The following is a 25,362-nucleotide window of genomic DNA, read 5'->3' as shown; positions in this document are numbered from 1 at the left end:
CCAACTGAGCCACACCAGCCAGGGCGTGACTACCTGTTTTTGTGAGGCATTTCTTTACACACTTTCCCACAAGAATTACACATTGAATCTTCCCTCTGGCAGATTACAACTTCAAATGGTTGGACATGAAAAGACCCAGAAGATCATCTGAAAGAGAGCTCTTGCCCACCTAACTTGGTGTCCTTGGGCAAGTCCCCAGAGTTGGGATAGATGAGAACAGAGAGCCTGCTGGGGGTCACCAGTAGGTCTATCACTCACTAGCTAAGTGACCTTGGGTAAGGCACCCCCCACACCTCTTTTTTTCTAGAAATAGAATAGAGTTAATAGTGTTGAAGTAAGAATTAAATAAGTGAGGTAAACTAACTTGCCCCCAAGGTCACAGAATTAACCATTTGAACCCAAAGCCCTAGTAGGAAATGGATGTAAAAAGAATCAGAAGAGACTCTCTTAGCATTTAAAACTATCTGTTGATAAAATTAATGACTTTCAAGTAAGAGATGTCTAGATGGTGCCCTAAGAGGTAATTCCGCCACGGGTAGAAATTTACTCATTCACACACTTGGTGTCCCTGGCAGCAAAATATACCAGAAATGCCTTTGCAGGTGGCATTTGCTGGATGGAATTGTATTATTCCCTGTAAGTATCATAATTGGATATCCAGTGCCTTTCTCCTGGGGCAGCAGAAATAATCGCTTTTCATTGATCTCCTTTTAGACCTGACCTTGATGGTCCTTCCTGTCTCCTCCTAAATATATCAAAGCACCCGAGGAGAAAAGCATGTTCTCCTCTGGCTGGCGTTCACTTGGCTCATGTTGAGGTTTGTGTTCAGAAGCACACAATGAAAGAAGCTGGATCTAGATGTGATCTTCGAGTCGCTGTGACCTTCTGGTCACCAGCCTTTGAATCTGCCTCTTTTTTCCCCTGTTCATATTTGAGTTTTGTTAGCTAAGACAGCACCTGAAAGCTATCTGTCCTCATAGTTGTGAAAGTGCTTCTGTGCTATGATCTGACCCTCCGTTAAATAATCCCATCTGAAGGAGGAAGTGTGGGAAGGGGGCTCGCAAAGGGCAAAGGTCCATTAAGAAACATACCGCTACTGTGTTTCACTAACTCCTCACATTGCCACACAGGGCAGGTGATATTACCCCGGTGTAACAGATAAGGAAACTAAGGTTTAGAAAGGTCAGGTGGCTTTCTTGCAGTTATACAGCTGATAAATGGTATATTTGGGATTCCAAACCCACGCTCTTTCTGATATGCCGTGCTTTGTTATTGTTGAGAATGAGTGGGGATTGTGGAACAGATATGGCCTACAGTCCCACCAATGGTTAAATTTTACGCAGATGCAACCTTCTTCAAAGTAATTCGGATTGTACTTAAACTAGTCACACTGGCACCCAACGCATGCCGCCTGGAGCCAGGTACTGTGCCAGGCCCTTTACAGAACCTGTTTTATTTATTCATCGCCTTTCGTCCAAAGCTTTAAAGTGGTCTTTCTCAAAGTGTATCCCTTAGAATCACCCAAGGAACATGTTATAATACAGATTCCAGGGCTTTACCCCAGGGGTGGAAAGAGTGGAACTCTCTAGTAAGGTTTGACACTCAGAGTTTGAGAACAATTATTCTTAAAAGGCAATAGATCCTTGTTATTAATGGAACACTTAAACTCACTCACTACCTTTTTTGAAGGCTTTCTAAGTTAAGCATTTTGCGTGTAAAATGTGGTTATGAACTCCTTTAATGAATACTGAGTCTACGAGGGATACAGGTAGGAAGCTGGAACTCAGTGCAGGACTTGGTTGAGTGAATTTCACTGGGCACCCAGAGAGATTTGAGGGAATTTATTTTTAGGACTGATTAGTAGGTCACAACTATGAAATTCAACTATAAATAGTCTGAAATTTGGCCTCCAGTCCAGACTTTTGTAATATTCTGTCATATATCAAGTAGACTCTTTTAAATATTTAAGTAAAATATTCATAATAAATTACATCAGATAAGATACAAATCTATAGAAACAAATCTATAGATTTATTTCAACTCAATATCCTTTGTCAACGTCAACTATGCACTAGGTACAATGGTTTACAAAAACAAATAAGCTGGAGCATTCTACCAAACATTCAAAGGAGAATTAATACTCTTTTATTTCCCACAAACTCTTCCCAAAAATAGAAGAGAACACGTCACAGCTCATTCTGTCAGGCCAGTGTTACTGTGGTACCAGAGCCAGACAGATGCACGAGATTTACCCCGGAAGGTGGGACGTGTTTAAGCCCAAGTCACCTGCTGGTTCTCCAACTCTGGCAGGCGGATTTCAGGGAGAGGACTGAGACAGAAAGATCAGTTATGCACTCAGACAGTGATGATGATGGTGGTGGTGACGACAGTAGTAGTGACTATAATTACAAGAGCACCTGCACATGGACTCACAGAGACACAGACTTGAAGTCCAACAGTGTGTCTGTCAGGCATTCTTCTCTAAGGCAGGCCCTGGTCTTTTCCTTGCTCTAGGTATCTCATTGCCGTGGATATTTAAAATGTATCAATAGGAGAGACTGAAATCAATGTATACCCTATGAACAGGAATTGGAACTTGTGCTCCTATGTCAACAAGGTTTACACTCACTGACTTATTTTCTTTTTTAAAAATATATTTTTATTGATTTTATAGAGGAAGGGAGAGGGAGAGAGAGAAACATCAATGATGAGAGAGAATCACTGATCAGCTGCCTCCTGCACGCCCCCTACTAGATCGAGCCCACAACCCAGGCATGTGCCCCAACCTGGAATCGTACCCTGATCTCCTGGTTCATAAGTCAACGCTCAGCCACTGAGCCACGATGATCGGGCTCAGTGACTTATTTTCTCTTCTCCCATTCACCCCACTCAGCCTCAGCTGGCATTCCTCCCTTATTCTCTCACTCCCTATAGGAGCTCCCTCCATGTAACCCACCATCACACACCCAGGGTGTCTCCAGCCTTTTTCACAAACTTTAATTCAGATCTACATCTAGGCTCTTTGATCATTTTGTTTGGTTATGACAACAGCAGTTTATATTAATCCTTTGACAAATAGTCAAATGATGGCAGCTGTGAAATAAACTGTTTTCTTTCCAATCCCTTTGATCTCAAATTTTAAAAGTACATTTTATGTCTCTTAGTATTTAGAGCAAAGCCTTTTAGTCTTTGTAGTGAAATCTTTATTGAATGCATGAGAATTAATTCAGAAGAAATGTACTTGTGATTTCAAGATGCCAAAAAAAGCTCCCACATATAGTTCAGAAAGGAAGGGAGAAGGAGAGAGAGAGAGAGAGAGAGAGAGAGAGAGAGAGAGAGAGAGAGAAGAACCATCAATGATGAGAGAGAATCACTGATTGGCTGCCTCCTACTGAGGATTGAGCCCACACCCGGGCATATATCCTGACTGGTAATCAAATCGTGACCTCCTGGTTCATAGGTAGATGCTCAACCACTGAGCAACACTGGCCAAGTTGGGAACCCCCTTTTTTAGGCACAGGTTGTGCTGCTAGAGTCCCAAGCAAAGACAATATAAAGAGTCAGGCTTGGAGTCTTTGTGAGTTTGGGTCCCGGCACCACCACTTACCAGCTCTATGACCTTAGACAGGTCACTTGGCCTCTCTGAGTCTCCATGTTCTAATCTGTAAAATAGGTATAATAACTTCTATTTCAAAGGGTGGGTTTGAAATAGATAAAGTATGTAAATCAATTATTTGAGCTTCTGGTATATGGTATGTTTTCACTAGTTGTAAATGTAATGTTTACATTGAACAAATGCAACTCAGGACATAATTGTAAGGTGACTTTATCTTTGCTTTCCACAATCCTTTTAAATTTATTCAGTGGGGAAAGTTCTTCCCCTACCCTTACACGAAATTTGGGGCAAGTTCTATAACTTGTTCAGCAAATTTCATAGTAAAAGTTCTCTAATCATGAAAATATCTAGTCCCTTGTTATAGTCAAGATGTCAGTCTATTTGAAGTCCATACTTTCTCCCTTCTGCAGCTCTGGTCTGCTCCAGGGGTGTCCAGGTGCTCTCTGGACTCTGTCTTGTGGGTGCTTTGCTGGGTTCTCTGGAGGCCCGTACTCATCACTGCGATCTCTCCCTGCAGGTACCTTGTAAAGGTGAATCCCTCTTGCTGGACCCATACTCCTTCCTCCACCCTGTACTTCCTATAGTCCCTCCAGCTTCTTCCCGCTGAGATCTCTTTGCTCTTGGAAGTGGCCCTTTTGCCCATCTGGCCATGGAAACTGCACCATGCATTCTTTGACATAACCAGCAGCACAAGTCACCCCAACACAGCCATTTCTCCTCCTCTCTGCTCCTGGACAGACTAGCCAGCTGTCTCTGACCCTTTCGATGTCTTAGGAGAGTCACTGTTGGTCCACCAAATCCCCCAGTATCTACCACCCCTAGATCCCAGTGCCCTTGAGCCTCTCTCTTTGTTTTAGTAGAAGGCAAAGCACAGCACAGAGAGTTCTCACCTATATCATCTCCCTCCTTTACTCCCAGCCTTTCCGTGAAAATCCTGCATTGTGACCGCATGCCTTACTCTGGAATATGGTATCTCAGTGCCTCAGCTGAATTTTCTATTCAGTTCTGGGGCCTGACTATTACTGTATTATTCTCGATTCATCTAAGCATCTCTCCTTATTGCTGTCCAAGGTCACGCTTAACCACCCTCAGTTTCCCACCTGTAAAATGAGAATGATAATAATAGTGCCTGCCTCAACGTTTCTGTGGGGATTAAATGAGATAGTGCATAAAATGTACCTCATGCAATTCCTGGCACAGAGAAGGTTCTCTGTGATGTAAGCTGCTTTCATTATCATCACCATTATTGTGATTAACCTCAAAGCAAATCAATTTCTAATTGCGAAGGACCCCTTATTTACATTACTGCCCTCCCTCCTCTTACTGCTCGGCTAGAGCGCGCACACACAGACACACACACACACACAGACACACACACGGCATATACATATGAGCCTAACTACATGTGCAGAGTGGTGGCTGTTTGGGGGTGTCAATCCCTGACCCCCTTTGATACTGGCTCTCCTACAACCAGCACCCTGGTGCCCTGGCACCCCCTGCCCCCAACACCAATTCATTTATCTTTTTATGCTGCCCCTCACAGCAACCTGATTAAGGGGTGGGCCTGTGTGGGGCCATCTGCTGCTGCATTGCCTGCCATCTCTCCCCACCGGGAGCCCTGGGAGTCCCCTAATGGCCCCAGAGTTTCCCGAGGCAGAAAACGGGGCTAATCCCATTGTTGGGAAATTACAAGCAGGAGCTTTGGTGTTAAATGATTACAAGCGTGAAGACGGATTTTGAATCTTACGCAGCGATTCTCTGCATGGTTTTACTTCTGCTTCTAGTCATTTTTTCTCCGGTTTTGCATAGTTTAGTTTGGTTCCAAAAAGAGAAAAGATAAGTAATAGGATGGTAGGCTGTTTCCAACTTGTGATGCTTTTTCTTGTCACCTAGAATAATAAGACTCCCTCCGTCACCCCCTGAGAGTGATTACAGGCCCTGCCTGGGGCCTTTCCAGCCTCGTGTTTCCCTCTCTCATCCCGCATGACTCAGCTCTTTATTTTTCTCCGCTACCCCTCACTGGAAGGTGAGGTGCTGACACTGTGTCTGGCTCATGGTCTCTCTGAGGACTTGGGCAGCAACTTCACCTCTTTGAGCTTAGTTTCCTCATCCATAAAATGGAATGTAATCGTGTCCATCTCGAAAGGTGGTTCTGAGGATTAAATGAAATAATGAGGACAAAGCACCTGACAGATTGCAGGCCAGTGATGGCGAACCTTTTGAGCTCGGCGTGTCAGCATTTTGAAAAACCCTAACTTAACTCTGGTGCCGTGTCACATATAGACATTTTTTGATGTTTGCAACCATAGTAAAACAAAGACTTATATTTTTGATATTTATGTTATATATTTAAATGCCATTTAACAAAGAAAAATCAACCAAAAAAATGAGTTCGCGTGTCACCTCTGACACGCGTGTCATAGGTTCGCCATCACTGTTGTAGGCCCTCGGTAAAGGGTAACCATCTTATAGCTGCTCTAGGCACTCGGTAAATGAATGAATAATTTGTTAGAAGAGTTGACACTGAGCTTTAATTCAAGTCATTATTAAACAAAACACATGCGAGTCTCCAGCCTCCAGTCTCTCCCTATACCCGCCTTTCACTGCCCAAGTGGCCCAAGTCACCCGACCACAGTCCCTTCCAGGCCCCATCATCACATCGCTCCCCTGGTTGCTGGCCCAAGCCAGTGACCAACAAGACTGAGTTTTGCGCTGCATGAAGACATTCTAGAGCCCATTTTGGAGGAGACCCCTCGGTATTCATGGCCTGAAAAACATTCTCACATTTTCTCAGACTCTGAAGCCTCTGAGCAGGCCTACCACTTCCTTAGAGCTAGCAGGCTACTGAGACTTGTGGGAAGTAAAGTGACACTGTAAACAGGAAGAAAGGCACTGAAGCCATGAAAGATTCGCTGTGCCTGGGTAAGTGAAGTCCATAGTTCCCCTCACCAGACCGCCCCCCCCTTTACTGCCAGGCCGACTTTCCCTGCTGAGCCCCTGCGCTCCCGTGACCTCAGGTGGGACAGAGCGCAGACAGCCAAAGGCTGAATTGAATGAGTATCATTTCCAGTGAATCATTAGCAACAAGAAACAAACTTGACATTAAATGGCACCCAAAATGGCATCCTGGGGGTCCCCTATTTAATATTCATGGTCAATATTGTTTCATCATTTCTGAGATTTCGTCATGGTCCGCGCTGTCAGGCTTAGGATACATTCTTGTTTCCAAGCCAGGAAAGGATTTGCAGCTTTACACATGGTGACCACCAAGAGTTTATCATACATGAAAAAAGGTGCTTTCCCCCAGTTATTCATGACAAGTTCTTAGAAATAGAATTGCCAGATCAAAGAGTAGCAGTGTTAAAGGCTTCATTCACGGATTCATGTATTCAACAAATATGCACTGAACGCTGCTGATGCACCAGGCACTGCGTGCCCTGAAGTTAGGCGGTGCCCTGCTGTGCTGACCCGGGCGGCACGCTCCCCGCATCTGTTAACAGTGGATGCTCTCCCCACTCGGGCAGGCTCCATGAACATAGTAATATATTCCCAACGGCTTAAAGATTTAAATGTAATAAGTAAATACATAAATGTGCAAAGAAAAAATTACAGGTAGATATTTATATGATGGTGGCAAGAGGGAAGACTTTAAAAACATAACCTCAAGAGTAAACAGGCTCAAAGAAAAGATGAACAGGTTAGGCCGTGTGTAAATTTAAAGCTTTTACATAGTATATAGATATGGATTTGCATATATCCATATCTTATCTCTCTCTGAATATGTATGTGGACCTACATGGCGCTATATCCATATATAAGGCAAAAGACAACTGGGAAAAATACTTGCAAAGAATTGTTATCTTTTATTTTTCTCTCTAACACGTATAGGTTACAAATTAATAGAAAAAAGAGAAATGGAAAACTGACTGTAACTGCTATGTGTTACTTTTATAATTAAAAAAGTGAAGTCAAGAGTGTTTGTTCAGCAACACCAAGGTCATGCTGAACTGATCCAGCCTCCAAACCAGGCACCAGGGACACAAAGAGGCTCAGAAGCCACCTCTGCCTTCCCAAGCCTCATAGATGGACTAGAGAACAAATAACCAACAGACAAGCTGGTACAGGGAAGTCCCTGGGCACCAGCGAGGCAGGGGCCACCTCTGCAAGGGGAGGGATGTCAGGGAAGAGGACGCCCCAGCTGGATTTTCAAACAGCTTCATCAGGTTATCATTTACCTAACGCAGAATTCACCCCTTTTAAATGCACCGTTTGATGAGATTTAGTAAATTTATGCAGTGGTGCAACCATCCCTGAAAGATGGTTTTAGAATGCTGCCATTTATATGCTCAATTACAGCAAGTCCCCCCTCCTTCTCCAGGCCTAGGCAACCACAGACCTTCTTTCTGTTTCTAGTGTCTTGTCTAGAAATTTCATGTAATGGAATCATATAACAGGCAATGTTTTCTGTTTGGCTTCTCTCATTTAGCATGATATTTTTGGGATTCATCCATATTGGCTCATTTCCTTTTACTGCTGAATACTGTTTTATTGTGTGGATTAACCGATTTTGTTTATTCATTTATTATTAACTAGAGGCCCGGTGCACAAAAATTTGTGCACTCGGGGGGCGGGGGGGGGGGGAGAGGGGTCCCCCAGCCTGGCCTGTGCCCTCTCGCAGTCTGGGACCCCTCCGGAGATAACGACCTGCTGGCTTAGGCCTGCTCCCGGGTGGCAGAGGGCAGGCCCAATCCCTAGGTGCAGCCCCTGGTCAGGCTCAGAGCAGGGCCGATTGGGGAGTTGGGGCGCTGCCCCGTCATGCACAGAGCAGGGTGGATAGGGAGGTTGCGATGCCACCCTCAGTCACGCTCAGGGTAGGGCTGATTGGGGGGTTGGGGCACCGCCCCCTGTCACACTCAAGGCAGGGTCGATGGGGAGGTTGCGGCGCCACCCCCTGTCACGCACAGAGCAGGGCCGATCAGGGGGTTGGGGCGCTGCCCCCTGTCACTCACAGAGCAGGGCCCATCAGGGGGGTTGGGTCTCTGTACCCTGTCACACACAGAGCAGGGCCCATCAGGGGGTTGGGGAGCTCCCCCCTGTCACGCAGAGAGCAGGGCCCATCAGGGGGTTGAGGAGCTCCCCCCTGTCACTCACAGAGTAGGGCTGATAGGGGAGTTGGGGCACCGCCCCCTGTCACACACAGAGCAGGGCGGATCAGGAGGTTGGGGCGCTGCACCCTGTCACACTCAGGGCAGGGCCAATGGGGAGGTTATGGCTCTACCCTGTCACACACAGAGCAAGGCCTGTGGAGGGGTGTTGGGGCACCATCCTCTATCACCCACAGAGCAGGGCTGATCAGGGGGTTGGGGCGCTACCACTGTCACACTCAGGGCAGGGCCAATGGAGAGGTTATGGCTCTACCCTGTCACACACAGAGCAGGACCCGTGGGGGCGGGGGGGGGGGGGCGGTTGGGGCGCCGCACCCTGTCACACACAGAGCAGGGCCGATCAGGGGATTGGGGAGCTCCCCTCTATCAGGCACAGAGCAGGGCCCGTGGGGGGTGGGGGTGGGTTGGGGCGCCGCACCCTGTCACACACAGAGCCGCAGGGCGATCAGGGGGTTTGGGTGCTGCCCCCTGTCACGCTGATCCCGGTGCCGGGAGGCATATTACCCTTTTACTATATAGGATAGAGGCCTGGTGCACGGGTGGGGGCTGGCTGGTTTGCCCTGAAAGGTGTCCTGGATCAGGGTGGGGGTCCCCACTGGGGTGCCTGGCCTGTCTGGGTGAGGGGCTGAGGGCTGTTTTCGGGTGGCGAGTGACTGAAGCTCCCAACCGCTCCTTGTTTTCTTCTTTCTTTTTTTTTTTATTCTGGGCCAGCTTTAGCGCTGAGGCCTCGCTGCTGAAAACATGGATACAATGTTTCGGTCGGCTGGGTTTCAGTCCGGCTGGTTTCTGGGGTTTAGTTTACCTTCTTATTTGCAACATAGTATATAGTTGCTTAGACTTGCAGCTGAGAGGCTGGCAAGTGAGGCGGGGAACGTTGGAGTCCGCAGCAAGCAAGCCTCATGCTCGCTTCAGTGCCTGGCTGCCGGCGGCCATCTTGGCTGACAGTTAATTTGCATATACTCACTGATTAGCCAATGAAAAGGGTAGCGGTTGTACACTAATTACCATGTTTCTCTTTTATTAGTGTAGATGAGCATTTGGATTATTTCCAGCTTTTTGGCTATCAATTTGTGTACAAGTTGCAGGTATATATTTCCATTTCTCTTTGATGCTTCAGAGTAAAATTGCTGGGTCATATCGTAAGTGTAAAAGGCTAACTTTAAAACGTGTTTGTTTTTTTCCAAAGTAACTGTACCATTCCCATCAGCAATGTCTGAGAGATCTAGTTCCACATTCTTGCCAGCATTTAGTGTTACCAGGGTTCTTTATTTTGGCCATTTTAGTGAGTATATGGTTATATCTCACTGTGGTTATAATTTGTACTTTTCTAATGCCTATCTTTTTATGTGCTTATTTGCCATTTGTATGTATTTTTTAGTGAAGTGTCTATTAATATTTTTCCTATCTTAAAAATTAGTATTTTTAAAAACTCATTGGGTTTTAAGAGATCTTTATATATTCTGATACAAATCCTTTATAAGATATTAGTGGCCCGGTGCACAAATTCGTGCACATTGAAAGGCAATTAATTAGAAGAAATATTTTAATATCGCTATTCGCCCTTTCTCTATCAAAGAAGTGTCAACCAAATTCACAATCGACAATGACAGTTCAAAACACATGCATGAGATTGGCGCCAGTGAGAGCTTTATATGTATCACGCATGTGCGAGTCAACTTAGCCTTTTATATAGAGAGCATAAACTTGCTTAATTAGACCTGCTTTCTGATTTAGCTAAACTTTTTCTAGCCCAGTGAAGCACCCTAACTTCTCTTTCAGGTAATTGTCAGCAACACAGCAGTAAATATCAACACGAAGCAGATTATTATTATTATTGTAGAACATGCAGGGAGAACAAAGGTAAAATATTTACCTGCAGCAGTGTTTGACTATATTCTGCGCAGTGAGAAAACCTGAAGTCATTTTCAAGGTCCACATTTCTTCTTTTTAGTCAGGTCAAGTTTCTAAGCTTTCTAAATCTCCGTTTTCTGGCTAATGAAAAGAAAATAGGATTCCACAGAGTCTCCTATCTACCTACTCCAGAACTTCTGTGAGGATCAAATGAGATGAAGCATGGGAAAACGCTTCACAGATATTTGGTTACAGTGTAAAATGTTTCCACCTGGCTACAAAACAAGTCATGTTCCTGGACTGAAGAAACTCCAAGAAGGCTAGTCACTAGGGAGAAGAAGCTGGGCGTTGCTACGTGATGTCATTACCCGGTGCCCACAGAGACCATTTCTGGGCTTGGCTGTGGGCCACATTTTGCGCCATGGGGTCTCAGCAGCGTTGGCTGCGATTTGGTGGGCTGTCGCCCTGGGGTGGTGGCAGGGCCTGTGTCCCACTTGGGGGAAGCTGAGTGTTGCTTTGTGGGTGCCAGGTCCACGGTGCCTTTTCTCTTTAAATGGCCAGTGCATGTCACAGCAGCTCCTGCGTTGAGTGTCTGCCCTCTGGTGGTTAGTGCGCGTCATAACAACCAGTCAGATGGTCAGATACTTAGCATATTAGCCTTTTATATATATAGATATGCTTTGCAAATATTTTCTGTCAGACTATGGGCTGTCTTTTCCTTGTCTTTATGGTATATTTTGAAGAGTAAAAATGTTTAATATTGATTAACTTGAATTTTTTATTTTACTGTTTTTGGTTTTTGTGTCATATCTAAGAAATCTTTGCCTACTCCAGGGTCACAAAGATTTTCTTTTATGTCTTCTTTTGGAAGTTGTCTGGTTTCAGAGTTTACATTTAGGTCTATAGTCTATGTCTTATTACTGTCATGTGCTGCATAATGACGATTCATCAACAATGGATGGCATATATGATGGTGGTCCCATAAGATTATAGGGAAGCTGAAAAATTCCTATCGCCAAGCAACATTGTAGCCGTGGTAATGTTGTAGCACAATGCATTACTCATGAGTTTGTGATGATGCTGGTGTAAACAAACTTACTATGCTGCCAGTCCTATAAAAGTACTAGTATAGCACATGTAATTATGATAGTTGCTATACTATCTAGGTTTGAGTAAGTATACTCTATGATGTTTGGAGAATGATGAAATTGCCTAATGATGATTTCTCAGAATATATCCTGTTGTTAAGTGGCATGTGACTCTAATTTTTGTGTGTATGTTGTAAGCTCATGGTTGAGATTCATTTTCTTTTCCTATGGATATCCAGTTTCCCCAGCACCATTCGTTGAAACAATGATCCTTATCCCCATTGAATTAATTAACTTAGCACCTTTGTCAAAAATAAGTCAACCATATATGTGAGCAGTGGTATGATGGTAAATGTTTAACAACTGGCTCTCTGGAAAAAGGAGGGCCCTGATCTGTAGTCCACTTTCCTGATATGAATACTTTCACATGGCTGATTTCCAGCTACTGAAAATTTAACAATCAGCTCTGTGAGCCAGTATAAATCAGTTCCAACATACTACTGTATGCAAAGATCTATTCTGAACTCCATTTTTCTCATGGAGCTGTGTGTCTATCTATATGCCAGTAACATACTCTAGCTGTATAATAAGTTTTGAAATCAGGTAGTGTAACTCCTTAGAAATTTTTTTTTCTTTCTCAAAATTGTTTTGGCAATTCTTTAAGATCAGCTTGTCATTTTCTACAAAAGCCCTGGAATTTTGGTAAGGATTGCTTTGAATTTATAGACCAATTTCTAGAATTGCCATCTTAATATTAAATCTTCAAATTTTTGAACATGGTATATGTCTTTATTTATTTAGATATTTCATTTCTTTCAGCAGTGTTATATCGTTTTTAGTGTATAGACTTGCATTTCTTTTGTTAAATATTTTCCTAAGTTTTCCATTCTTTCTGATGCTATTGTGAATGGATTTTTAAATGTTTTTATTTTCCCAATGTTTGTTACTAATCTAGAGAAAGACAATTAATTTTTGTATATTGATTGGGTATCTAGCAGCCTTGCTAACTCACTCAGTTGTTCTAATACTTTTTGTAGGTTCCTGAGGATTTTCTGAAATTGAAGGTCATGTTATATGCAAATAATGATATTTTTACTACTTTTCTAATCTGTATACTTTAATTTCTTTTTATTATTTTATTATACTAGTTATGATCTCCAGTACAATGTGGAATGGAAGTGATGAGAGTGACATCCTTGCCTTTCTCCTGATCTTGAACGGAAAGCTTTTAGTCTTTTACCATTGAGTATAATGTTAGTTGTAGGATTTTTTTAGATGTTGCCTATTAGGTTGAGGAAATTCCCTTCTATTCCTAGCTTGCTGAGTTTTTTATTCATGGAAAGTTGTTAGAATTTTGTCAAACATTTCTAAGTGTCTATTATGGTGATCATATGGTTTCTGCTCTTTATTCTATGAAGTGGTATATTACGTTGATTTTGGATTTTAAAACTTGCATTCCTGGGATAAACCTCACTTGGTTGTAGTGCTTAATCTTTTTATATGTTGCTGGATTTGATTTACTGATAAAGAGTAATTAACTGTTTTAATATCTATATTCATGAGGAATATTGACCTGAAATTTTCCTATGTCTTTGACTGGCTTGGTACCTGGATAATACATGATATTGCCATCTTAAAATGACTTGGGAAGTATTATCTCTTCCTTTACTTTAAAAAAGAGGTTGTTAGAATTGGTATTTATTTTTTCCTTAACGTTTGATAGAATTCACCAGTGAAACCATCTGGGAATGGATTTTCTTTGTGTAAAGATTTTAGATTACTAATTCAATTTCTTTTCTTGATATACATTCACTCAGACTTCTATTTCTTCTGAGTCAGTTTTATAATTTCCATCTTTCTAGGAATTTGTCCATTTCACCTATATTGTCAAATTTAGGACAACAAGTTGTTCCTAGTATCTACACTAATAAAAGACAAAGATGCTAATTGACCATACCTTCGCTACGCCCAAGCCACGCCCACCAGCCAATCAGAGCGACTATATGCAAATTAACCCAACCAAGATGGCGGCCGGCAGCCACAGAGCTGGAGCAAGCAGGAGGCTTGGTTGCCCAGGCGATGGAGGAAGCCAAGCTTCCCGCCTGCTCTGGCTGGCTGTGGCCTCCACAAAAGGCAACAAAGTTTCATTATAGAAGATTAAATAAATCCCAGATACCTGCTTCCAGCCAGCTTCCACTGGGAGATTGGGTGGCTGGGGGCTGTGGCCAGCCTGAAAACAGTCATCAGCCCCTCACCCAGGCTGGCCAGGCACCCCAGGGAGGACCCCCACCCTGAAGGGGCTGTGGTCAACCTGCAAACAGCCATCAGCCCCTCAGCCAGGCTGGCCAGGCACCCCAGCGGGACCCCCACCCTGATCCTGGACACCCTTCAGGGCAAACCAGCTGGCCCCCACCCATCCACCAGGCCTCTATCCTATATAATAAAAGGGTAATATGCAAATTGACCTTAACAGCAGAGCAACTGGGAATCACTGGTCACTATGACACACACTGACAACCAGGGGGCAGACGCTCAATGCAGGAGCTGCCCCCTGGTGGTCAGTGTGCTCCCACAGTAGGAGCTCTGCTCAGCCACAAGCCAGGCTGACGGCTGCCAGTACAGTGGTGGTGGTGGGAGCCTCTCCTGCCTCCTCAGCAGCGCTAAGGATGTCCAACTGCATCTAGGCCTGCTCCCCGCTGGCAAGTGGACATCCCCCGAGGGCTCCCGGGCTGCCAGAGGGATGTCTGACTGCCAGCTTAGGCCCAATCCCCCAGGGAGCGGGCCTAAGCCAGCAGGTGGTCATTCCCTGAGGGGTCCCAGACTGTGAGAGGGCACAGGCCTGGCTGAGGGACCCTCCTGAGTGCACAAATTTTTGTGCACCAGGCCTCTAGTTCCCTTATAATTGAGCTTCACTTAAAAGAGTAACTTAGAATGGGTCTCAAGATGGTTTTTGCAGCACCAGCTTTATTTGTTAAAAGGATATTTATAGTGCATAGTACTTCCTGTGCACAGAACATGGAGTGCAGAAGCCGACTTATTGAGCACTTCACTAGATGTATCATACAGTGTCTTTAGCACTATGTACCGGTCATCTCATAGGAGTGTACTTCCAGAATTCCAAGTTTACCCCCACAAAGGAGGTAGCGCTTCCTCCCACCTTTCAGAGCTCACTCTCAGCGTTCCCATTTCCTGTCTTAGGAACCATCTTTCTGCAAGTAATGGGCACAGATCCTTGGGGACCCAACTAGCCAGAAGATTGCAGCCTTCCCTCAACCTCAACCAGATCATGCTGTGGTCTTGCAGCACAGCCACTCCAGCATGGGAAAAGGCATTCCTGTGGCTAATCAACCAAGATAATAATGGGGACATGGGGGATGAGGCAAAAGGAGAAGACCGTGATTATAATTTTCTTATAACCTGTTATCTAGCTCTTATTTGTTTCTACTCAAGGTCTGTTTTTATATGTACTTATTTTCAGCACCGCGCCCCCCCACTCTGACCCTCCACCTCTGCCAACTGTAGGTTTCTTATTTTGCACCCTTTTTCTTCCTTGCAGTTCCAAGCATAGTGTCTAGTAAACACTGCAACCTAAATTAATTTATGTAGAATTGACTCCTAGTTTGAGCAGATTCCATTTTTAACTAATTATCTTCATAATTCTACCCATATTGTGCACATGGGCTTTCTCATGAGAAGCTATTTCTCAGCTGCGCAGGGGCCTGTGACTTCGCCAGCAGTGATCTGCAGAAGGAGCTGTTTTCCTAATAAAGGGACCTGCATCCTGACAGCTGTCACTGCCAACTGTTACCCACATCAACCTTTCCATGTAAGGAAAGGGGAGGATTCTTTCACTCATTCTCTATTCTCCTTAGATTAGCTTCAAACTTTTCTTTACATACAGATAGTTTTTGCCCAAATGTGTGCTTCTCTTACGTTACAAAATCATCAGCCATGGTTTAATTGGCGTGCATGTGCTTATGGGATAGTAATGGATGAGAAGAGCTATCCTACATGGTTAGCATTCTCTGTAAGATTCCCTTTTCACCCTTTCACACAAAAGAAGCTGAAAGATATGTTCAAGCTCAAACATATACACATGAACAGATCTTAAAGCTCCTCTCTGGGTCCAGTTGTTGCTGCCGGGAGGAAGCAACTTACACTCAACCCCAGGCGATCCTCTATGCCAGTGGTTCTCAACCTTCCTAATGCCACGACCCTTTAATACAGTTCCTCATGTTGTGGTGACCCCCAATTTCATTGTTACAAATTGAACATAATTAAAGCATAGTGATTAATCACAAAAACAATATGTAATTATATATGTGTTTTCCGATGATCTTAGGCGACCCCTGTGAAAGGGTCGTTCGACCCCAAAGGGGTCGCGACCCACAGGTTGAGAACCACTGCTCTAGGCTCAGGGATGTTCTTTCCTTTTTAATCTACAGACCCCACTTCCTTTAACCAACTCCTGACAACAGCCAGCAACTGCCAGCCTTCGGTGACTGCCTCTGTCAGCGCCCGTGAGGGAGCCTGCTTCCCTTCTTGGGGAACACTTGACTATATCAAATGTAGGCATGATTTTTGAACAGAGACTTAATATGTTTCCATGACAACATAAATTGCCTACGAAAATCTGTAGGAAGATTTTAGGCCATTAAAATCTTAATGCACAGTTTTTTCTTCCTTCATAAAGCAGTTAAGGAATATTGAAAATGTTGTTGTAAAGAGGATGGGGAAATAATTTTATTTCCCAAGGACTGAGATACATAAGAAATAAATCTGGGGCTTATAGGCAGAGAAATGGAATTTACATATGATTGTAGCTGGCAGGAATCCATTATTCTAAGTCTCCATTTTTGTTAAGAGGGGATGTGCACCAATTAACACGTGTATACATTCATCACAGCAGTACAATTCTTTCTTGTAAAATTCTATTTCATTGTTTCTTGTAAATGTCAGGGTTTTTAAAATTAGAAATGAGAGACCAGCCTCTATTCTCTTCCTTACCACACTTTCTTCCCAAGGCCGAAGCCTCTCTCCTGATGCCTCCCCTCCCCCTTCTCCTGAGACAGGTCTCATCAATCACCGGCTCTCGCCTGTCTCAGCTTCTCCCTTTATAATTGCTCTTTCAATATCCCCTCTTGAATCACTGTGAGGAAATGTGCTTTAATGGGATGAGGCCTTAAGAAGCGAACATCTGTTTGTAGTGGACACTCAGTATTGGAGATTCGATTAGTCGGCATTCATTGGATGCTATTTTGTTCAAGTCTAATGTGAATTACATTCAGAAATAAACCTGGCATTAAAAGCTGATGCCCACATTTTGTCCACTCTGGACACAGACTGTTCACTGCGGTGGCCATAAAGATGACAGTGGCTGGACAGGTAACTTGATTGTCTGTGTAACTGCTTAGATGGCCCCACCTAATTACAAGGTCCGTGGAGGCAGGAGCTGCACCTGCCTGTTCATGCTGCCTTTCTAACCCCTGTGGCTGGAACGTAGAAGATATTCAATAATCGTCCTTGAACATACAACTCTGTAAGGAAAAGCAAATACGTTAGTATACAGTTATCCGCGGTGGACTTTGTAATTCTGATACAGACATCCAGTCTTCTTCAGAGGCCTGTGTCAGTCTGTTCCACATGAGCTCACTGAGTTCAGGACAGGTAAGGGAGTGAGTAACCCAAGGGTTCGAGCCAGGATCCAGCCCAGGTTTATCTCATTCCACAGCCTGTGCTCTTGCCAGTGAACGACCATCTCTGTTCTGGCTCTGGCTCTGTGCCTCTTCTCGCCTGTTACCCTCTGCCTGCACTTGCCGAGCCATGTGTGCTGCGTGCGCTGGGACATCATTTTCCCCGATGAGGGCCTGTCTTTCCTTGTTTCTGCTATGACCTGGCCTCAAGGCAGGTGCATGTTTACCAGCCTTGGTGCATTGGAAGCTTTTCTACCTTCTAGTGAAGGCTACAAGGTGTTCACCCTCAGTTCCTGATGACCAGAGCATGACCCGCTCTGTTAACTTTTTGCCACAGCTCTGCTGGGAACTTGAACTTCCTGTGCTCTACTCACACCTGTGCTTTTGCCTCGCTGCCATGAAGCCTGGGTGTTTTCAACCCTTTTTTGTGGGGAAAAATAATTTCTGATTGGGGTGTGGGTTAGGATCTATTGCTGTGTAACAAATTATTCCAAAATGTAGCAGCTTAAGCCAACAAACATTTATTATTTCATGCTGTTTCCAAAGGTCAGAAATCTAGGAATGGCCTAGCTGGGTGGTTCTAGCTCAGATGAGGTCATCTGAACGCTTGTCTGGGGCTGAGTGTCCACTTCGAAGATGGCTCACTCTGTTCGTTGCCATAGGTGCTGCTTCAGTGAGCAGTGAGCATGGAAACTGACTGTCCCCACAGGGAGGGACCCGAGAGCAAGGCCTTTTCTGGTCCAGTCTCGGAAGTTGCCTGCCATCGCCTCCACCATATTCTGTTTGTTGAAAGTGAGTCCAGTCACATCCAAGGGAAGGGGAATTAAGTTCCACCTAAGGGAGGAGAATGTGAACACGTAGTGTAGAAAGTGACATAGATGTCAGATGCCATGAGATGCTTGTGTAGCAACCTTTATGCCCCTCCCTGTCTGGGGCAGCCCAGGAACTTCCTGCTCAGCTATTCACACGGGTGAGGGGAGGCTGCATTCTGAATTCCCGTCCTAGGCATGGTGGGGATTACACAGGCGCACAAGGACAGTCCTGGCCCTCAGTGACTGCGGCCGGAAGGGAAGAACGAGATCTACACAGGTAGCCTGAGGGAAAGCACGGCCAGTGCTACAGAGACGAAAACAGGGGACAAGCTTGCTTCAGCGGTGGGACTGGGGAAGGCTCCCTAGAAGGGCGAGCGTGTGAGCCTGGCACGAATGGCCATGCAGTGTTTTAGTAGCTGGGAGTGTGGCGGGAGGAGCTTGCCAGGGCTGGGAACAGCATGGGCAAAAACTCGGTGGCAGGAAGGTGCAGTCTGTGTGTGGGGAAGGGCAGCATGGTGTGATCACTGGCAACATCGGTGCAGGGTTGTGAGGACAACATAAGTTAATGCACTTAGAGAGCTTGGCGCGGTGCCTGGCACACAGAAAATGCTCCCTGAATGCCGATGCGAAGGAATGACTGAGGAGGATAAAGAAATAGGCTGGAAAGGTCATTTGGGGCCAAGTCACATGTAGCCTATGGGAGCTAAAAGGGACCTCAGTGTGGACTTGGTCCTGTAGGAAACGGGGATTTGCTGAGGTGTTTTAGTTGGGAGCGGTGTGCTCACAGCAGAGCGGGAGGGAGGTTTCTCCTGCAGCATGTGCCAGAAGAACCAGAGTGAGGAGATTGGGACCAGGATCCCAATGCCATGGTCCTGATGCCGAGGCCCGGGGGAAGTGGGGGAGGGGGAGGTATAGAGGGCCCAGGTGAGATGGGGGCAGAGGGACTGGGCAGGAGAAGATGAAGGCAGAGTATTCGTTGACTCCTTTAAAAACTTTGCGTGGTCAGCAAGATCCTAAAATCCTGCTTAAGCAGCTGCTCTGAACGTGACTGTGCAGCTGTTTAAAGGTCTCGAGCATCTCGTCCACCTGGTCTCCAGGAGATGGGCCTGGCTCTGCCACTCCTTGGGGAGGAGGCCGGCGACTGGCCCAGGCTTCTCTTATAGATTTTTCCAGCACAGATGAGCCACCAGAGGGGTCATTGAACCCAGACTTGAACATATTGGTAGAGTGGCTTCTGTGTGCAGTTCAGCCACCCACAGAGGGACGGCGCAGTACGGAGCCCTCCTCTGCCCCTGCAGGGAGTGTGCTGTGCAGGAGCTACATCCTGCGTCAAGCCTCCTGGCAGGGCTCCACCCAGGGACCGTGTGGAAGGGACAGTGGGCGTTTGGCAATGCAGCTGGAGGCCATCCTGTCCCTGACTCCCCCACATCATGACACAGGAGAAGCTGTGGCATGTGGAGCACCACCGGGATGCAGGGCAGCAGCCTGCAGAAGGGGGCTTTCCCGGTATAGCCAGAGCTTCACTGTGGTGTGCACCCATAGTGATTGCTATGGGAGCCAAAGCTGCCGTGAGCTTGAAGTAGGTGTTGGGCAAGTGTCAGTTAAGGTCACCTACTGCTCTGTCTACATTTTCCAGTGCCCTCTTCCCCGCTTCCTCCCTCCAGAATTAAAGATCCTCTTGTCTTTCCCTCTGAACTCTGCCCTATTTGCTTAGGGTCACACATGGACAGATCCGGACCCACTAAACTATCGACACCTCAACCATGGATTACTCCTTCCCGTGGCTCACATGCCACACCAATGGCTGGTGTTTGGCAAATGCCACATGAATTAATTAATTAACTAATTAATTAACGAGTCGAAGAGTAAATGAATGATCAAGCTGAAATCTTGTCACAGAAAGGGAAGTTCATGGCGACAGGGGACCGTGAACCTGTGGCAAGAGGCACCAGAGATGACTGGCCTCAGTGTGGCCTACACTGCTATGGGCGGAGCTTCTCAAAGCTGCAGGAGCTCAGATGTCATCTAGTCCAGTCTGTGTCATACGAACCCTCCACGGCATTGCAGACAGCAGGCCAGGCCCTGCCCAAGCACCTTCAGTGAGGGCAGAGGGAGCGGGCTGCAGCTCCAGCACTTTGCCCAAGTGCAGTGGGAAGGACATAGGCCATGCGCCTCACTGACCTGGGCTCATATTTCAACTCTGCTGCTTGCCAGCTCTGTGGCCTTACGCAAGGCACTTAACCTCTCTGAGCCACGTTTACTCTGTGTGTGTGTGTGTGTGTGTGTGTGTGTTACTATCTTTTGTAAAAGGGATATAATACTACCTTCTTTCAAAGTTGTTGCAAGCACCAAGAGAAAATGCAAAAACAAGCAAACAAACCAAAAACCCAACCCACCAACTTATTAAAGGTGATTAATGAATAGTAGCTAATTCTGTTTTTATGACATATGATTAGTTGTTACTTATGGCTGGGAAAGGTATTGTGAAGAGTTCAGAGACAGTTCTAAGGAACAGAATTTGGGTTTAAACCTAACAGTTTATCATAATTAAGTGAACTTATTATGGGACTTTATTAGCATAGTTTCATGGGAAGATGATGTGCCAAGATGTTCAGGATCAGGGGTTACCAAGCTTTTCCCGTGAGGACATGCCCCATGGAACACGTTCACAGTGAGTCATTTACCAGCACATGGAGGCCACTGCAGAGACCTAGAAAGCTGCAGGCTGGCCTGGGAGAGATGGCCCAGAAACAGTGCTCAAGGCCAGCGTATGCCCATGTCAGTCCTAATTCTGGAAGCAGCCTGGGATAGGAGCAGAGGATCCACGGTGCTCCCACTATACATTTGGGAGCCAGGTTGTTACTGGTTTGGCTACTGCAAGTTTTAGGCCAAGTATTAGGGCCTCATCTAAGAAGCAGGGCTTTGGTCCTGAGGAGTGGGAGGAAGGAGGTGTGGGGCCTTGGGCAGGTAAAGGTGGCCAGAGCCCTAGGTGTCACCTGGGCCAGGCCGAAGCCTGTGTATAGAGCCAAAATGGTTCAGAAGTCAGGTCTTAGTAACTGGTTGAACCCATGGAAAGTGGAGAAGGAAGGAGGAGAAGAGAGAAAAGGATCAAAGAGTAACTGATGCTGGAGTGAATGGGTACCATTAACAATCAGGAGGGTCTCAATTCCATCCTAAATTCCCTTCTCCTCCCAGTTTCCCCATCACAGTCACAATCAGTAGCACCTCTACCCACAGGACCAAAATGCTCAGATTCCACTCGTCACTCCGCCTGGAACCCGCTCCCTCCTCCTCCGCCCAACTCACTGCCAGCCGTTTTCAAGTCCTGCCCATGTCCCCACTGCCACTATCCTAGTTCAGGCCTCCACTTTCCTCCTGACTACCTGCACAATCTCAAGCCTATCTTCCTGCCTCACCCGCGCCCCCCCCCCCCCCCCCACTTCTGTCCACCATTCATACTGCTGCAGAGTTCTCTTCCCCAAAACCAATCTGGCCACACTCATCCTTGGCTTGGAATCATTTGGCAACTCTTGGTTACAATCCAGAGCATCCCGCTAGCATGGCTGCTACCGACCTTTACGATCTGCCTAGCTTCTTGTGCCCTTCCCCACAAGCTTCAGCCCAGCCACCCAGACAGCCTGCAGGTCCTCGCAGTGGGCTGTGCCTCTCTGAGCCTCTTGGTGTTCTCGCTCTGCCTGGAACCTGCTGCTCCCCCCTCCCCTGGCCAACTCCCTGTCAGCCTCTCTGACTCCACTCCAGAACCCCACCCCTCCCCCTGACCTTGGGGCTGGCAGAGGAGCTCCTCCTCTGTGCTTCTCACTCCCTCCTTCTCGCGGCTCTCACTGTATTGTCCTGGAGTAACAACAGAGCCCTCTGCCTCTCACATCCTGCGCCCAGGGTCTGCTCTTATTCATTTTCTGCTCCAAAGAGCTCAGCATCCTGCCAGACAGACCTGAAGTGCTCAGTAAATCATTTTGTGAATGAAACTGAGCAATGAGGGAGTTCATGAAAGAGGAGGGGGGACAACACAATTAGGTCCTAGGGATGTTGAGTTTGAGCTGTTGATACAGCATCTAGGTGGATGTCCAAGCTGTACTGGGAAGGCGAGTCTGAAGCTTGGGAAATGTCTCTTAAGAAACTGTGTTCTCTGGTCAGAGATGAACCAGTTTCCCTAAGGAGGTCAAATGACCAAAAAGTGGCTCAGAGTTACCAAACCAGCTTCATCGACTCAGGGAGCCTCAGAGCCAGAAGGACATTATGAGGACATTGTCTGGTGTGATTCTTTTATTTAACAAAAGAGGAGACTAAGGCTCAGCAAGGGGAAAGGCCTAGCTCAGTGGTTCTCAACCTTCTGGTCCTTTAAATACAGTTCCTCATGTTGTGATCCAACCATAAAATTATTTTCGTTGCTACTTCATAACTGTAATGTTGCTATTGTTATGAATCGTAATGTAAATATCTGATATGCAGGGTGGTCTTAGGCGACCCCTGTGAAAGGGTCATTCGACCGCCAAAGGGGTCGCGACCCACAGGTTGAGAACCTCTGGCCTAGCTTAGAGGCAGTGCTAGGACTAGAACCCATGTGTCTCCACCACAGTCTAAGCTCTGTTTGCCATTCCCCATGGCCTCCTGTTCATGGCACTCATCTCTGGGCCCTGAAGGAGGGCGTTGTCACTGGGGATGAAAGAAGGCACTGGAAGAACCAACCCCAACGATGTTCATACACTAACTCGTCCTTTCCCACAACACAGCTTCTCATGGCCCCACATGAGAACAGACCCGATAAGACCTTGGGAGCACAGAGCCTATGCACTGAATCCCACGCACCAACAAACAGGATGGACCCTGTGGCCTTCATTTCAGCCACAGCTACATCTGTTTATATTTGCCATGTGTTGTTTTGTTTGAAATCCTCACCCGAGGATGACATGTTCATTGATTTTTAGAAAGAGAGGCAGGGGCAGGGAGGGAGGGAGGGAGGGAGGGAGATAAGTGAGAGTTGCCTCCCATACATGCCCACCCTGACCGCTGATCCAACCCACAACCTACCAGGTAGCTATGTGACCTGACCAGGAATTGAACCTGAGACCTTCTGGTATACGGGATGTGGCTCCAACCAGCTGGGCCACACTGGCCAGGCCTATTTTACCGTGTTTTAAAAAGTGTTGACCATCTCCTCTCCAGTCCTGTAACGGATCAGAGTCAGCTCATTAGAAACCACAAGAGAGACTCCTGTGAACAAAATAACTGACACACTGACTCCGAAAAAACAGCAGATGGGGTCATTTAGGGCGAGGACCAATAACCATTCACAGCCAAGCACATGAAGACTCTCTACACGTACATATCCCAACACACGTCCCAGTTGTGATATCCACATCACGTGCTATTTAAGATCTGTGAGCATTTACACATTTCATAAGGATCGTCATCGAAAGTGATTCAGACTTTTTAAGTTCTAGCACTGTAAGAGGCAAGCCCCCTGCTATCAACGGGAGGAATTATCCTTAAGGATTCTGCACAGCAAAGGGTCTTCATCATGACAAAGTGGGGGAGGGAACTGACGTGCGTCAATTGACCACAATCACCAGGCACGTGGTTTAACACAATGCTAATCTATTATCGAATTTAACTTTTATAACTTCACACACAGCAGACGTTCAATTATGAAGCGTGGGGCAAAAGTAGGTGTACAGTTGTGAGTACACGAAACAGAGCTTATTTGTGTATTTATTAATTATGGCGTTATTTTCCATAGGAACAACGGTAAACCCACTTTGGCCCCACCTGTGTACTATGTTGAATCCATGAATGACTGAATGGACTGAGTTTTTGCAGCCTCATTTTGAATATTGGGAAAATAAGGCGCAGAGATTAGAATTGCCCGTGCCTGATCACTCATTGGGAGTGGGGAGCCTGAGCCCTTCCCCCAGGCACTACTGCTATTGCCAAAACCGCATGAACTTGGCGGAGGAAACCTGTCACTTACCCGTGAGGACAGAGTGGAGTTACCGCTTCAGCCACCGTCCAGTCAGTACCACAAAGACGCATTGCGAGTTGGCTGAGTCTGCAGCCCCATGAGGGCGCTGCTTCCAGGCAGATGATGTTTCATAGCACATGTGCTTTCTTTGATTCCCAGGAATGAATTCAGAGCATGGACGGACATCAAGCCTGTGAAACCAATAAAAGCGAAGCTCCAGTACAAGCCCCCAGATGATAAGATGGCTCACGAGACCAGCTACAGTGCCCAGTTCAAAGGGGAAGCCAACAAGCCAACACCAGCAGACAATAAGTTCATTGAGCGCAGAAGAATACGCAGCCTCTACAGCGAACCTTTCAAGGAATGCCCAAAGGTGAGGCTGGTGGGGAGCCCATCAGCACAGCCTGGGATGGAGGGGTTCACTGCCACAGAGCATGGGAGCGGGGCTACTCCAAACCCTCCCGTGAGCCGGCCGGCCAGGGTGGCTCAATGGTTGAGCATGGGCCTATCAACCAGGAGGTCATAGTTTGATTCCCAGTCTGGGCACATGCCCAGATTGTGGGCTTGCTCCTCAGTGGGGCATGCAGGAGGCAGCCGATCAATGATTCTCTCTCATAATTGATGTTTCTGTCTCTCTTTCCCTCTCCCTTTCTCTCTGAAATCATATACATATATATTTTTAAATCCTCCCTTATGCAGCTCACTGCGATAGAGGGGGCTTATTAACAAGAACCTTTGATAAATTCAAAAGGAATGTGTAAAAGGAACATTATCTAAAATAAAAACAGTGTAAAGACTGGCAGTTGTGCAGAAAACTAGCTTCTGATTTTGAGAAACCTAGGGGAAAAAAAGTGACAGAAAATCTCCTCTGAGCCCTAAATCCCCTTGTCATAAAATAACTGTGCTTTTGCTCCTGCAGTGCTGGCCCCGTGTTGGAGGCATCCTTGCCTGGCTTCCTTCCCACCCGACCCCTGCCTCATCCTCAGCTCCAGACACTTCCTCACTTCCCGGTCCCTGAAAATCACCTGCCTTTTCTTACCCTTTCCTTCGATAAATGCCATCCACCAGCAGACCTTAGTCGTCACAACACACCTGTCGTGTCAGCTGCAAGATGTGTTTTGAGTAATTTGTTATTATAATGAGCAGTTTGTGAATGA

The 25,362-nt window shown here is 46.2% G+C and overlaps 1 protein-coding gene across 1 annotated transcript in view; it reads left to right on the top strand.

Annotated features, from left to right (window-relative positions):
• MAP6 (microtubule associated protein 6) overlaps nt 1–25,362 on the top strand; it is a 75,050-nt gene that overhangs the window by 29,488 nt on the left and 20,200 nt on the right. Inside the window, 1 exon segment of the mRNA XM_070425647.1 lies at nt 24,365–24,578. Coding sequence (XP_070281748.1) covers nt 24,365–24,578 — 214 coding nt within the window.

Source organism: Myotis yumanensis, unplaced genomic scaffold (assembly GCF_028538775.1).
Source record: "Myotis yumanensis isolate MYYU_CA2020_CCGP unplaced genomic scaffold, mMyoYum1.0.hap1 SCAF_10, whole genome shotgun sequence".
Classification (NCBI taxonomy): domain Eukaryota; kingdom Metazoa; phylum Chordata; class Mammalia; order Chiroptera; family Vespertilionidae; genus Myotis; species Myotis yumanensis.
The sequence above is the reverse complement of the archived record's forward strand: the minus strand, read 5'-3'. Positions and strand labels throughout refer to the sequence as shown.